This window comes from Pteropus vampyrus, unplaced genomic scaffold, assembly GCF_000151845.1.
Source record: "Pteropus vampyrus isolate Shadow unplaced genomic scaffold, Pvam_2.0 Scaffold95, whole genome shotgun sequence".
Lineage (NCBI taxonomy): Eukaryota > Metazoa > Chordata > Mammalia > Chiroptera > Pteropodidae > Pteropus > Pteropus vampyrus.
In genome coordinates this window covers 5,112,993-5,127,419 of record NW_011888876.1, presented here as the reverse complement: position 1 = coordinate 5,127,419, position 14,427 = coordinate 5,112,993, and the positions used below count along the sequence as shown (strand labels likewise).

General features: G+C 50.7%; 1 protein-coding gene across 1 annotated transcript in view; it reads right to left on the bottom strand.

Moving 5' to 3' along the window:
* Positions 1-14,427, bottom strand: part of DENND1A (DENN domain containing 1A) — a 457,019-nt gene that overhangs the window by 196,458 nt on the left and 246,134 nt on the right. Inside the window, exon 12 of the mRNA XM_023532960.1 lies at positions 1,089-1,190. Coding sequence (XP_023388728.1) covers positions 1,089-1,190 — 102 coding nt within the window. The remainder of the gene's footprint in view (positions 1-1,088; positions 1,191-14,427) is intronic.

Here is a 14,427-nt window from a genome sequence, read left to right as displayed (position 1 = left end):
GAAAAATACCTTCCTCAGAGTGGTGTGAAGAGGAAATGAGAGGTCAATGACAAGTGCTTGGTACAATGCTTAACACGCAGGAAGTCCATGAATGGTGGCCGTTGTTCACTACGCTACAAATGGAACATCTTTACAGAGCACAAATGACTCTCTCGAAATCTCGCAGCGAGTTAAGAGTAGAGGAAGATGAAACCTTGTTGCAAGCCATCCGTCAGCGAACGGCAATGTCTCCGGAGATCCAACGCCGTGGTGCCACTGGCACTCTTGACAATAACGGAGCAGCTGTGCCCACCAAACCCAAGTGACACAAACCCAGCCCCAACTCAGCACGCTCCTTTCAATCTGGAAGCCAGAGTAACTCCACAGACCATCCTGCAGGCAGAGGGAGGTCAAACCAGAAACACCAAAACCGTGCTTCCCAGTGAACCCCAGTCCTCATACAGACAATGGGGGACACTGGGGGACACTGGGTCTACCCAATCAGCCACCCACGAGGCCACTCTGAGAAGCAACATGAGACGGGTGTGAGATCACGTTAGCCTGGCAAGCATGGCAGGCGGCAGCTTTTTGCTAAGTAGAGCCTACATTCTGTCTAGACCTGAGGTCACAGAGAGATTTAGGGAACATGGAGCCGCCTTCAGAGCACTGTCAGCAGATACCCTGCGACGTGGGAAAACGGCTGCGTTTGATGATGGTCCAGGAAAATAATGTAGGTTTGAAGTGCCCCAAACTGCTCACACTGAAAGCCCTCCCGCCTACCACAGGGGACGCTGCCCTGCTCCCGGGACATGGCAGTGTGCTGGAGAGGGATGGCAAGACCCTCAGGCTCCCATGGAAGGGGAAGCATCCAGGCCCTGGGGTCACTTCACAGCCTTTCAGATGAAAGTTATGGGAACATAACAAGACTAAAGAACGAACCACCTCCCGACTTTCTTCACTGAGACAAAGGTTGCAGAGAGAACAGAGAAACCAAATGTCCTTCCTAGCCACAGGAAAGCCACAGCCGTCCCCAGCCTTCCCCGTCCCCACAGGGGCATGTCACATTCACGTCACCGCAGGAGTCAGAACCCCGAGGGCTCGTGACCTACCACGTCGTTCGGGAGGCTCTGGAGGTCGTCGAAGGGGGTTTCCAGGGTGTTGGTGTCCACGTTCAGGATCACGACATCATCCAGGGCCATGTTTCTGACTTTCTGTAAATAAAAGTTTCAGAAGAGAAAGTCGCTGAAGCACCATAAGACACAGATGTCTCCCCCACCCCCGCCTGCTTTGGGGAAGGGGACTAGGGGGAAAAGTGACATTTGGCGAAGGCTTACTCTGGGGCAGGCCCAATGCGAGGCCATTTAACTGTCTAAAAACTTCATGAGCTTGAACCGTCATCCCCAAGCCCCAGGAGCAGAAAGGTTTTCACAGACACGAAGTTAACGTGCCACGGTCATACGGCTAGGGAGAGAGCTTCATACCCCAATGTCATTTCCCCTCACATTTCTTTCTTTTTTTTAAGAAGAAGCTGAGACCTAAAGCTCTGGCCCAAGACTCTGACGTGCGGCTTGGCTCTTACGACACCTGCGTCCGCTCCCCGCTCTCGTTTACAGGCCGGGCCACCTGCCTAGCTCTCTTGTCTCTTGTCATGCCTGGGTATGGAGTACGGTGTGTGGCCTAGTGTTAACATGTTAACGCTTCCCTTACACATTAAATTTGGTTCCATTTTCCACAGAAATCCAGCTAGCGAACCATGGCTCAGAAGCTGTGGCCATGAGCCTTGTTTCCACTGGTCCGGGGAAAGGGAGATTCGCGCCTCCTGGGTGTTCGTGTTTGGCGGGGGCGGGTGATGGGGGGGGAGGGATAACGAGCTGCCGTCTAGAAGCAGCTCTCCACGGTCCGCAGGAGTATGAGACTGCACGGCCCGAGTTTTCCATTTCCACGCACACTGTTTACCCACTGCTAAAATCCACCTCCATTTTTCTCCTGCCTGCCCACCGCTCCCAATCTCATTCAATCCTCTTACCTCATCATAGATCTGAGCTCATTTCTTTAGAGTCTAGAACTTCAGTACTATTGCTCTATTTAGTTTTGTTCTGTTTAAGGAGAAAGACCATATAATTTGTCCAAACTGGGACACTTGGGATATAAGAGAGAGGATATATGCCAGGCAAAAGGGATCAAATGGGACATAAGGTCGCCCTATACGTAAGGGGTCAACTTCATTATCAGCCATACTGAGCTACTGCATCTCACTGTGCAAGTGTGTACGGACGGCCCAAGGATGCCCGGCCAGCCAAGCCGGGGCTGAACTCTGCCAGCCCGCGTGCCTGCCAAGTGGCATCGACAGGTGTGGTGGTGGTAGGAGGGAGGGGACGCCTTTTCCTAATTCGCTCAAGGGCATCGTACCGGCTAGCGATGGAGCTGGGCGTCCCGACGGCTGCGAAGCCGGAGCTTGCGAGTGCTCTGGAGATGGGCAATTATTACAAGGTACCAAAAGCCCACTGGTGCTTGTTCCATGCTTTACTCACTTTATCTCATTGAATTCTCATCAAAGCCTACAAAGCGCATGTTATTATCCTCATTTCATGGAACTTGTGGGAAATGAGGTGCAGAGAGGTGAGGTGAGGGGCAGAGGCAACGCACGCCGGCCGCCTCAGCAGCCCATGCTGTCTGCACCCGACACCAGCCTCCTGGTCATCAGACACCCTCAGTGAGACTGAGCTCCACGCAGCCCTTGTCACTCCGAACCCCAGGACCCAGGTGCCTGCCTGCCTTCCTAGGAGCTCATCTGTTTGGCTCACCACTGGGTAATAACCAGCACAGACAAAATGAATGGCATTTGGCAAGTGCTCATTAATATTGGTCAACATTTGTTGTCTCAAACCCCAGCCTCCAGGACACAACTTGGTACCTGAGTAAACATTTCCAGATTCCTCCCGGCAGGAGGGTGGAGCCCTGCTGGTCAGAAGCTTCCTGAGGCTGAAATAACACTCCCAGAGGGCCAAATCCTGGAATCCCTCCACTTAGGAACCCAGGAGTCTCAAACTTCTGCAGCTGACTTCTTCAAGCCCTCGGGGGCTAGTCCACAAACCTATTATCAATTCGTAAACTTGAACTAAGTGCCTGCTATGGGCTGCGACCCACACAGAAGGGACTAGATGTCCTCCTAAGAAGTTAGTCGTTAACTGACTGCCTCACTCGCAGGGGGAAAATGCTATCAGCAAACAGTGTCGATAACAATACACATCACTAGCGTTTCACAAAGCACAGCCCCCACCGTGCAGATGAGTACACTAAGACTCCGGGGAATTGTCCAGGGCTCCTCAGCCGCCTCCCTTTGAAATCCCACAGGTTAAGTGCCTAGCACGGAGCTAGCAAGGTGCCGCAGCAAGTTAAAAAACAGCCTCAACGACAGTCTTTGTCACTCATATCACACTCCGGAGCTCACACGGCATAGTCACTGCACAGACTCTTTCGTTTTCAGCAATGTGGCTGCATTTTCAGAGATGAGAAACTGAGGCTCAGAGGGGTGAACGGGTTTCCCCAAGGCCATGTGGCTACTCCGTGGCTTCTTCATCTTTAAGATCAAGAGAGTGGCTGTGACCACCCTCTCATCACTGTCCCCAGGCTGCTGCGAGAATCAGAGGTAGCGTGTGCCCGGTGCTGGGCACACGCAGCTACTAATAAGGAGCAGCTATGACTTTATAACATGCGCATCGGCCATGGCCAGTCCAAGAGACAATGGCCTCAGGGTGAAACCTCTGTCCCCTTCCTGGCAACCACTGGGCTCTCACTTCAAAGACATGGGCCCCAGACACAGAATCAGCAAAGGGACCCCAGGGGCTGAGCCACAATGCAGTGGAGGAGGCCTCGAGGACTGAGCTGAGGGCTGCCGCACCCCAGAATCCCTTATCCTGCTGCACCTGACCTTCCGAAGAGCTGCAGAAGCGAGGAGGAGGCCCTGGCCGCTGGAGTGAGGGCTCAGGGGCTGAGGGGCCCAGAGAGGAGGTGCTGGTTCTAGACCAGAACTGGCGTTCCTTCTGTGTTCCCAGTGGGGCCCTGGCAGCACAGACGAGCCCTCTGGGCCCTCCACGGCTGAGCTAGGGCAGGTTTTTGATTTCTTCCCACTCCTGACTCAGGAGCAGAAAGGTTTTCACAGACATGAAGTTAACGTGCCACGGTCATACGGCTAGGGAGAGAGCTTCATACCCCAATGTCATTTCCCCTCACATTTCTTTCTTTTTTTTAAGAAGAAGCTGAGACCTAAAGCTCTGGCCCAAGACTCTGACGTGCGGCTTGGCTCTTACGACACCTGCGTCCGCTCCCCGCTCTCGTTTACAGGCCGGGCCACCTGCCTAGCTCTCTTGTCTCTTGTCATGCCTGGGTATGGAATACGGTGTGTGGCCTAGTGTTAACATGTTAACGCTTCCCTTACACATTAAATTTGGTTCCATTTTCCACAGAAATCCAGCTAGCGAACCATGGCTCAGAAGCTGTGGCCATGAGCCTTGTTTCCACTGGTCCGGGGAAAGGGAGATTCGCGCCTCCTGGGTGTTCGTGTTCGGGGGGGGCGGGTGGGGGGGGGAGGGATAACGAGCTGCCGTCTAGAAGCAGCTCTCCACGGTCCGCAGGAGTATGAGACTGCACGGCCCGAGTTTTCCATTTCCACGCACACTGTTTACCCACTGCTAAAATCCACCTCCATTTTTCTCCTGCCTGCCCACCGCTCCCAATCTCATTCAATCCTCTTACCTCATCATAGATCTGAGCTCATTTCTTTAGAGTCTAGAACTTCAGTACTATTGCTCTATTTAGTTTTGTTCTGTTTAAGGAGAAAGACCATATAATTTGTCCAAACTGGGACACTTGGGATATAAGAGAGAGGATATATGCCAGGCAAAAGGGATCAAATGGGACATAAGGTCGCCCTATACGTAAGGGGTCAACTTCATTATCAGCCATACTGAGCTACTGCATCTCACTGTGCAAGTGTGTACGGACGGCCCAAGGATGCCCGGCCAGCCAAGCCGGGGCTGAACTCTGCCAGCCCGCGTGCCTGCCAAGTGGCATCGACAGGTGTGGTGGTGGTAGGAGGGAGGGGACGCCTTTTCCTAATTCGCTCAAGGGCATCGTACCGGCTAGCGATGGAGCTGGGCGTCCCGACGGCTGCGAAGCCGGAGCTTGCGAGTGCTCTGGAGATGGGCAATTATTACAAGGTACCAAAAGCCCACTGGTGCTTGTTCCATGCTTTACTCACTTTATCTCATTGAATTCTCATCAAAGCCTACAAAGCGCATGTTATTATCCTCATTTCATGGAACTTGTGGGAAATGAGGTGCAGAGAGGTGAGGTGAGGGGCAGAGGCAACGCACGCCGGCCGCCTCAGCAGCCCATGCTGTCTGCACCCGACACCAGCCTCCTGGTCATCAGACACCCTCAGTGAGACTGAGCTCCACGCAGCCCTTGTCACTCCGAACCCCAGGACCCAGGTGCCTGCCTGCCTTCCTAGGAGCTCATCTGTTTGGCTCACCACTGGGTAATAACCAGCACAGACAAAATGAATGGCATTTGGCAAGTGCTCATTAATATTGGTCAACATTTGTTGTCTCAAACCCCAGCCTCCAGGACACAACTTGGTACCTGAGTAAACATTTCCAGATTCCTCCCGGCAGGAGGGTGGAGCCCTGCTGGTCAGAAGCTTCCTGAGGCTGAAATAACACTCCCAGAGGGCCAAATCCTGGAATCCCTCCACTTAGGAACCCAGGAGTCTCAAACTTCTGCAGCTGACTTCTTCAAGCCCTCGGGGGCTAGTCCACAAACCTATTATCAATTCGTAAACTTGAACTAAGTGCCTGCTATGGGCTGCGACCCACACAGAAGGGACTAGATGTCCTCCTAAGAAGTTAGTCGTTAACTGACTGCCTCACTCGCAGGGGGAAAATGCTATCAGCAAACAGTGTCGATAACAATACACATCACTAGCGTTTCACAAAGCACAGCCCCCACCGTGCAGATGAGTACACTAAGACTCCGGGGAATTGTCCAGGGCTCCTCAGCCGCCTCCCTTTGAAATCCCACAGGTTAAGTGCCTAGCACGGAGCTAGCAAGGTGCCGCAGCAAGTTAAAAAACAGCCTCAACGACAGTCTTTGTCACTCATATCACACTCCGGAGCTCACACGGCATAGTCACTGCACAGACTCTTTCGTTTTCAGCAATGTGGCTGCATTTTCAGAGATGAGAAACTGAGGCTCAGAGGGGTGAACGGGTTTCCCCAAGGCCATGTGGCTACTCCGTGGCTTCTTCATCTTTAAGATCAAGAGAGTGGCTGTGACCACCCTCTCATCACTGTCCCCAGGCTGCTGCGAGAATCAGAGGTAGCGTGTGCCCGGTGCTGGGCACACGCAGCTACTAATAAGGAGCAGCTATGACTTTATAACATGCGCATCGGCCATGGCCAGTCCAAGAGACAATGGCCTCAGGGTGAAACCTCTGTCCCCTTCCTGGCAACCACTGGGCTCTCACTTCAAAGACATGGGCCCCAGACACAGAATCAGCAAAGGGACCCCAGGGGCTGAGCCACAATGCAGTGGAGGAGGCCTCGAGGACTGAGCTGAGGGCTGCCGCACCCCAGAATCCCTTATCCTGCTGCACCTGACCTTCCGAAGAGCTGCAGAAGCGAGGAGGAGGCCCTGGCCGCTGGAGTGAGGGCTCAGGGGCTGAGGGGCCCAGAGAGGAGGTGCTGGTTCTAGACCAGAACTGGCGTTCCTTCTGTGTTCCCAGTGGGGCCCTGGCAGCACAGACGAGCCCTCTGGGCCCTCCACGGCTGAGCTAGGGCAGGTTTTTGATTTCTTCCCACTCCTGACTGGAGGACTTGCTGGTTAAGCTGTGTGGAGTGTTTACTTTTTTAACAATGGCGGCAGGCTGAAGGAGAGGAAAAAGCCTGGCCCTTTTTGCTGACCTAGCGGGACAGGGTCCCCTTAGTAACCAAGATGCCCAAGCACCAGGCTCCAAGCAGGAGCTGGGTCAGCATGGTTTCCTCTTAGAGGACAATGCCGCCCCCCATCCCCCGCCCCGCCGGCAAGGCCTCTTCCAAAGGGGCTGGCACGGGCTCCGGGGCCTTCCTGAAGCTCAGTGTCCCCAAGGCAAGGATCGGAGGCCAGCTCGGCCAAATGGTGCCTTACCCCCTGAAAGGCACAAAGAAACAAGGGAAAAAAACAAAAACGAAACCCATAAAAACGCTCACACTGGGGGTGGGGTGGGAGGCGCTGGTTTAGAAGGAAGGTGGGCCATTCCGGGGTGCCAGGTCCTTCCACCCCGTGCATGGTATGAGGGAGAAACTACCATCTCCACGGTGACGACGAGGAAACGAGGCTCCGAGAGGTCAAGAAACTGCCCCAAATCACATCGCTACTGAGTGGCACTTTTGAACCTAGTCTGACTTGAAAGACTCGCTCTTTCCGAAGGTGTCCCCAAACCAATGCTCGGACACGCAGTCAGGCCAACATTCCCAGGACCTGCTTTCTCTTGTCTTTTGTATCATAAAAATTACACATGCCTATTGTAAAAAGAAGTGGGAAAGACAGAAAAATTCGAAGAAAATTATGGTTACCCTCATCCCTCTATTTGGAGATAAAATTTCGGTGCTTCCTTCGACATCCCTCTCTGCTCCATCCCTGCTTTTAAAAACACAGTTGGAACAACTCTTCATGTGTCTGATTTTCTCATTGCCATATAAGCCATGCTCCGCTTCATTAAAAGCTTTGTAAAGATCATTACTAATTGTTACGAAATGTCTAGCTTCGCGGAAACAAACTCAACCAGGCCCCTTTTGTTGGCTGTTATTTCCAGTTGTTAAGAAATTATTACATGTAATGTTGTCGTGAAGTCCGTAGGCACAAAGCCCTGGGCTTCAGGATGGATTCCTGGAAGAAGAATTTACTTTCCACTTCTTAAAAAGTGTTCCTCTCAAATTCGACTTTGAGAAAGATAGCTTTACTTCCAATTATTTTAAAGTCATTTTATCCACAGCTTGTGTTTCCTACTCCAAGCGAAGAAAAATCACCAAAGACATGAGCAGATGTCAAAATAGTCCTCCAGAAACCCTACCCAATTAAAGCACTTACTAGTCCCGCAGCACACCGAGGCGGCTCTCCGGTAGCTGGCCCCACCGACACATTCTCTCTCTTTTTAGTTACAACATATGCCAAAGCTCCTGCCAGCTGCAAACCGTCCCCTCACCAGACTCTATAGTCTTTTTCTCAGAATGAAAAAAAAGAAAAAGAAAAAAAAATAAAAACCCCGACACACACACACACTGGCTTTCCAAATGGCATTCTCGCACAGAGAAATACACAATAATGGCATCTTCCCATAAATACTGTTAATCGGAAAAGTTTTTCCCTTTATGCTTTGGCACAGAGGGACTTAGCTTGACCCCTGCCTTTCAGGACAAGGAAGGGAAAAATCATAGTATGGGAGGTGGTTGGGGCGGCCGAGAGGACATAGGCTCTAATGTGAGTGTCACCTCTGGATTGTCCCTTACCTCGTGGCTTGCCTTAGGCAATTCACCCAAACTCCTATGTGCCCCAGGCTTTCATGCGTGAGGTGGGCATCGTGACAAGACCCACCTCACAGAGTCGCGAGGACAAGTGAGTGAGTGTCAAAGAGTTCACAGGATTCTCAGGACCTCCAGAACAGGAGTTTGGCCAGCAGTGGCTCTCTTGCCTGTCCGTTCCCCTCTCCTTCAGAGGTTCCTGAGAACTCAGCTGGGCCTGGCTAGGGGCAGTCCAGAGGGCCTGAGGTAGCAGGAAGTTTGCCTTTCCCTGAGGTCCCTTGTGCTTAGTCCCACAACCAGAATAAAAAGTCAATCTAGAGTTATTTCTACAGGTATTCAAATCCTCCCATAGTCTGTGGGTTTCTTGGGGGTCACCAGCCAGATCTCTGTACTCTCAGCTCATATCCCAAAGCAGGCAATTCTTGAATGAATGAATGAGATACGGTATAGCCTGTAAGCGGAGGGCACAGGATCCAGAAGGCAGTCTGAGTTCTAGCTCAGCCCCACCCACCAGCTGTGTAAACTGAGGTGTTTCGCTCGATCTCTCTGTGCCTCGGTTTCCTCCTCTACTGGGGATGGTAGCAGTGCCTGCCTCACAGGCTTGTTCTGTGGATTAAATGGGTTTTAAAGTACTCAGACTGGTACCTGGCACAAGAACAGCTCAAGGTAAACATTTGTTAAATCGAAAAGGATGATCTTTTGAGGGTGATGAGAATATTCTGTATCTTTATTGAGGTGGTGGTTTTATGAATATCTAAAACTGTCAAAGTTAATTGAATCGCTATAAGTGGATGGTTTATTGTACATAAATTATACCTCCAATGAAGCTGATAAACACACTAGTCCTATGTTCAGAAAACAGAATAAAATCACAAAGGACAGTAAAAAATAACAATGCATGAATGGTGGTGAATGAACGCTACATGACAAGATAATTTTTCCCTGGGCCGTTACCCCAAAGCACATTTCGATTTGCAGCTGTGTTTGGTTCCCTGCCTTCTTCTTTTTTGTCTAGCCCAGGATTTTTTAACTTTGTTTTTCACTAATTCCCTCTTAGGATAAACATAAAAATCCAGTGCCCCTAGAGATACTGATATACTTCCCTACACAAAAATGGGGTCCACTTGAGAATCACTCTACTGTAGCCAAGAAGGCTTTATTGAGCCTCACTATCTAAAGTTGGCTGTATGGAAACAAGGTTTCCCCGCTAATATAGATATAGATATAGATATAGATATATAGATATAGATATAGATATAGATAGATATATATCAACTATACTTGATCAAACTAAATCAGTCCCCCACCCAGGTTGGGAGTGACCCTGCCTGTCCACGGAGAGGATTGGGCAGCTAATGACAAAAAGGAGGACTTAGAACCAAGTCACACACTGAACAGCGAGGCTTTCACTGGCCATGTAATCGGGGGGTCCGAGGAGTGGTCAGGAGCACGTGGTGCCCCCCACCCCGGGTGAGGAAGCCGTAGGCGGGAGGTGGAGAAAAGCAGCGGGTCCCGGGCCTGGAGGGGCAGGGGCCCACTTCCACCGCTGCCCCCTCGGCTGAGGGCCGGGTGCCCTCTCGGGGATGGAGGTGGTGGGCCGGTGAAGGGGCACGCACGACGTCAGTGAGCCAGCACGCAGCAAGTCTTCTGCTGTCCTTCACCGGGACCATCGCCAGGGCAGAGCTGAGCCTTATCTGCCTCTCTACCCCCAGGGCCCGGCACCAGGGCCAACACAAGCAGATGCTCACTGACTGGAGAATGAATGAGACGCTGTGGCTGCAGCCACTCTACCAGGAGGCAGGCCTGGCAGCAGGCGTCAGCGTGAGCCCAAGCGGACGACATGAGCCCAACGCAAGCAAACTGGAGTCTGCTCAAGGAGGAGCGATGGGAATAACAATAATGACGGCAATGACAACAACGTGTAAAGTTGTCATGATTAATTAGTGTAGAACTAATTCACAGTCGGCACAGACGTAAGCTAGGAGTCACCGTGATGGTTAAGATGACCGTGGGTTCTGGAACGAGATAGCCAGATTCAAGCCTTGCCTCCGCTACCATGTACCCTCCAGCAGGTTCTTTATTTCTGAGTCTCAGTTTTCTTACTCATAAAATGGAGAAATACTACCTACTCTACAGTTGCATTGTGAGGCGAAGTGAGCTAGCTAATATGTGTGAAGACTTGAATGCAGTACCTGTTTGCAGTAAGTGAGCAATAAATGGGGAGCCATAAAAAGTGAGTTTCTATCCTTGCAATTTCAAAGCTGTATCAGTAACACGGATTAGAGTTCCAAGACTAAGAATCTAAACACCTGGTTTTCAGACCAAAGGTTACTCTAAACTACCACCGCCCTATCGTTCTTCTATGTCCCAGGGATGCGGTATGAGCCCGCTCTCTGGGGCCAGACTGCCAGTCTGACTCCCAGCTCTGCCAGTTACAACTGTGCCACCTTTGGCAAACCCTTTAACTCTCCTGTGCCTTAGTTTCCTCATGTGAATAATGAGATTAAAGTAGTGCTAACACCCGGGATCATGGTGACCCTTCGCTCGGAGGAAGCGCAACTACGAGGGGGCACGAGGGGCTTCTGGGGAGCTGGGAATATTTTTTGTAATTTAATTTAATTTTATATTAGTTTCGGGCATACAGCACAATGGTTAGACATTTATATAATTTACAAAGCGATCCCCCCAATTACTCTAGTACCCACTTGGCACTACACACAGCCGTTACAATATTATTGACTATATTCCCTATGCTGTACTCCACTTCACATCCCCGTGACTATTTTGTAAACACTAATTTGTACTTCTTAATCCCTTTACCTTTTGCACCCATATTTTGTTTCTTGATCTGGTAGTGGTTACATGGGTATGCTTGCCTTGTAAAATCTCATCTTGCTGTACACTTAGGATGAGTGTGGCTCTCCTTATAAATCTCATCCTTTAGTAAAATGTTTACAAAAGCAATACAAACCGCCAGATTGTTATGGTGATTAGATGAGTTAATATATGTATAATACTTAGGATAGTGGCTGGTATATGACAAGCACAGGATATTAACTATTGTTATGGAAAAACAATATAGCAATAATTCTGTTGATTGAAAGGATTCAATCTAGAATATTTTTCACTGTCGGAAAATTCGTTGGTAAAGTTTGTAAACGCTCCAGAACACACATGGCTCCTTCGCTCTGTTCTGTGCCCTCTCCAGGGAAGAGCACAGCAGCGACATCCCTGGGTACCTTCTGAGAGATGCTGGCGTCTGGACTCAGCATGGTTTGGTTGGGGAGAGGAGCAGTGGTATGAATTGGATGGACTGGGCTTTGGATGTTATCTTCTTCAGTTCCTCCTCGTAGGATCCGGGGCAGGTTACTTACACCTAGTAGAACCTCAGTTCTTCATCTATAAAATGGGGCTGTAACCACATGCCACTCAGAATTGTGAGAGGATTAAGTAAAAAGAAAAAAAAACAACAACATGGAAATATTTATTTTGCACCTATGTGGCCATGTTCCCATCTGCTCAGGGTGCTGGCCTTGACCACCGCAGGCTTTCTCCCTGCTGTAGTGACCCCTGGGGCCTGTAAGCAAAGTGTCCTCTCCTGTGGCCAAGCCAGCACCTGAGATAGCACCTCTGAAACCAGCAACTAGGCCACGAAGCAAAGGGGACGGTCCAGACATATTTCTGCAAGGACACCTTGCTCAAGAGGACGCAGCATCCTCCTGGAGCAGAGCGCTATCACACCCACAAAACGCTCTGCTTTGCCTCCAAGAAAGTCCAGTTCCTCCCTCTAGGAGAGGGTCAACGGACATGGCTCCTGACATTACACTTATTTATGTCTCCCTTAAGTCTGACTTCTCAGCAGCTTTTTTTTCTTCCAATTTTGAAAAGTAGATATGGTTAAAACTAAACCAAAAATTACAGCTTAATCGTTTGTTAATCCAAACTTTATCCTAACCGACTATTGCCGGGCTTCACGCCGTCACCGCTCAGGCCAACTCCACTCCTAGCTGTGCAGCACCGAGCCGCAGCGTCCCTCTCAGTGGCCCTCACAGCAAAACGAGAGCCACTGGCTGATACGTTCCTCCCATGGCCCGACCCTGCACATGTACCATTTAACATAATCCTCACGACACTCCTGTGGAGAGGCAAAGAAACTAAGGGTCAGAGAGGTAAAATAACCTGTCCGAAGTCCTCTGGTTTAGAAGCAGTGGAGCTAAACCCTGAACCCAGTCAAACACCAATGCTTCTGTACTACCCCGTCATCTTCTCAATTGCTCTGACACGTTGTTTCAATCAACAGACTTAGGGAGCAACTGTAACTTACTAGATGTCTGTCAGGCACCTAGAGAGGAATATAGAGCCCTCGATGGCTTGGTGGTTGGCCTAGGCCCCACTAAAATTCCCAGGGGAGAGGCTTTTCCACAGAATATTATACCCAGTGGATGGATGAGAAAATTAAGGTGAAAGAGATTAAACAGTATGCCTACGTTCTCACACTGGTGTTTGTCAGAGAAAGGATCCGAATCTGGGTTCCTCGTGCCAATGTTCTTTCCACTAGACAGCACACAGAAAATGTGCTCAAACGTACGCGCATACACGAGTACGCAACAAAGAACAGCGTGGGGAGCCAGAGGCCTCTGCGGAGGAAAGGAACGAGAAATAAGAGGGAAAGTGGCAAGGACAGGAAGAGGAAAGGCAAGTATTCAGGGACTCTAAACCCTTTATTCCCTCTCGAAAGCTCGGATATACAAAGAGGGAAGAGTGACATTTCCCTTCCCTTCCTCAGGCCCCAAAGGTCACTGAGCTGCCAAGCAGTTGATAAACGTCGTGGTTTTTCTTTGGAGGCAGGAGTCACTGATTTGCTCCTTCCTGCTCCGCAAAATTAAAAATCTAAGCCCGACAGTTCAGAGGAGCCCTGAAAACACCGCTGGAATTTCCCAGTGCGCTTTAAACAGAAACAGAAGCTTGGCAGGGGAGGGAAGTGCTGTAAGCACCTCGCGGGTCAGGCCAAATCCGCTCCTCTCGGTAATAAGCACTGACTCTCGTGAACACATCCAGAGACTTCCAACCCGGGTTGTCAAAGGGGCTATTTCTTCCATGGGCTAGTTCTCCTTCCTGACCATCTAGCCACTGGACATGCTTCGTTCACTCATTCATTCATTCATTCATTCATTTGGTCAGTCATTTCCTGTCAACTTTACACTAGGGCTTAAGGACACAGAGATGACTAAAATAGGATCTCTGAATTCCAGGGGCTCCTGCCTCCCTGTGGGAGGGTGTGGATAGGGCGTGGTGGACTAAATTATAACCAATAAACAAGAAAAAGCACCGTAATACGCAGCAGAACAGACCTCACTCTGGCGGAACATCCCCACTGACACGGGGCACGTCCGAGTCCCTCCCGTGCACGGTCCTGGGTACAAGGTCGGGAAGTCCCCAAGGCTGGTGTCCTGACTCACTCAGTAGCTGGGTAGCTTTAGGCAAGGCACTTCACCTCCTTCAGCATCAGTGTCCTTCTCTGTGAGATTGGGGTCATGACCCTAACCTTCAGGATTGTTGAGATTACCTTGGAAACTGCGTTTGATGGAGGGCCAGCAATAGGCAGAAGCTCAGTGAGGGCCAGCTGGTCTCCTTCTAAGCGCTCGGCTTTGTCGGCTCTCCTGGCGACTCCCTGCAAGTCCACCTCAGAGCAGCCCCACCATCCAGCCGGGCATCCTCCCCACCCTCAGAATGGAGGCGTGAGCCCATGGACACCTCTGACTCTGCTGGTGTTTGCTTCAACCTGAAGCGTCCTCCCCACTGCTGGAGACTGCTTCCTCATGTGTAAAAAGAGGACACGGAAGGTGTCGACACTTTTCACCACCGCTGCAAAGCCCAAAGGAGAGATGAG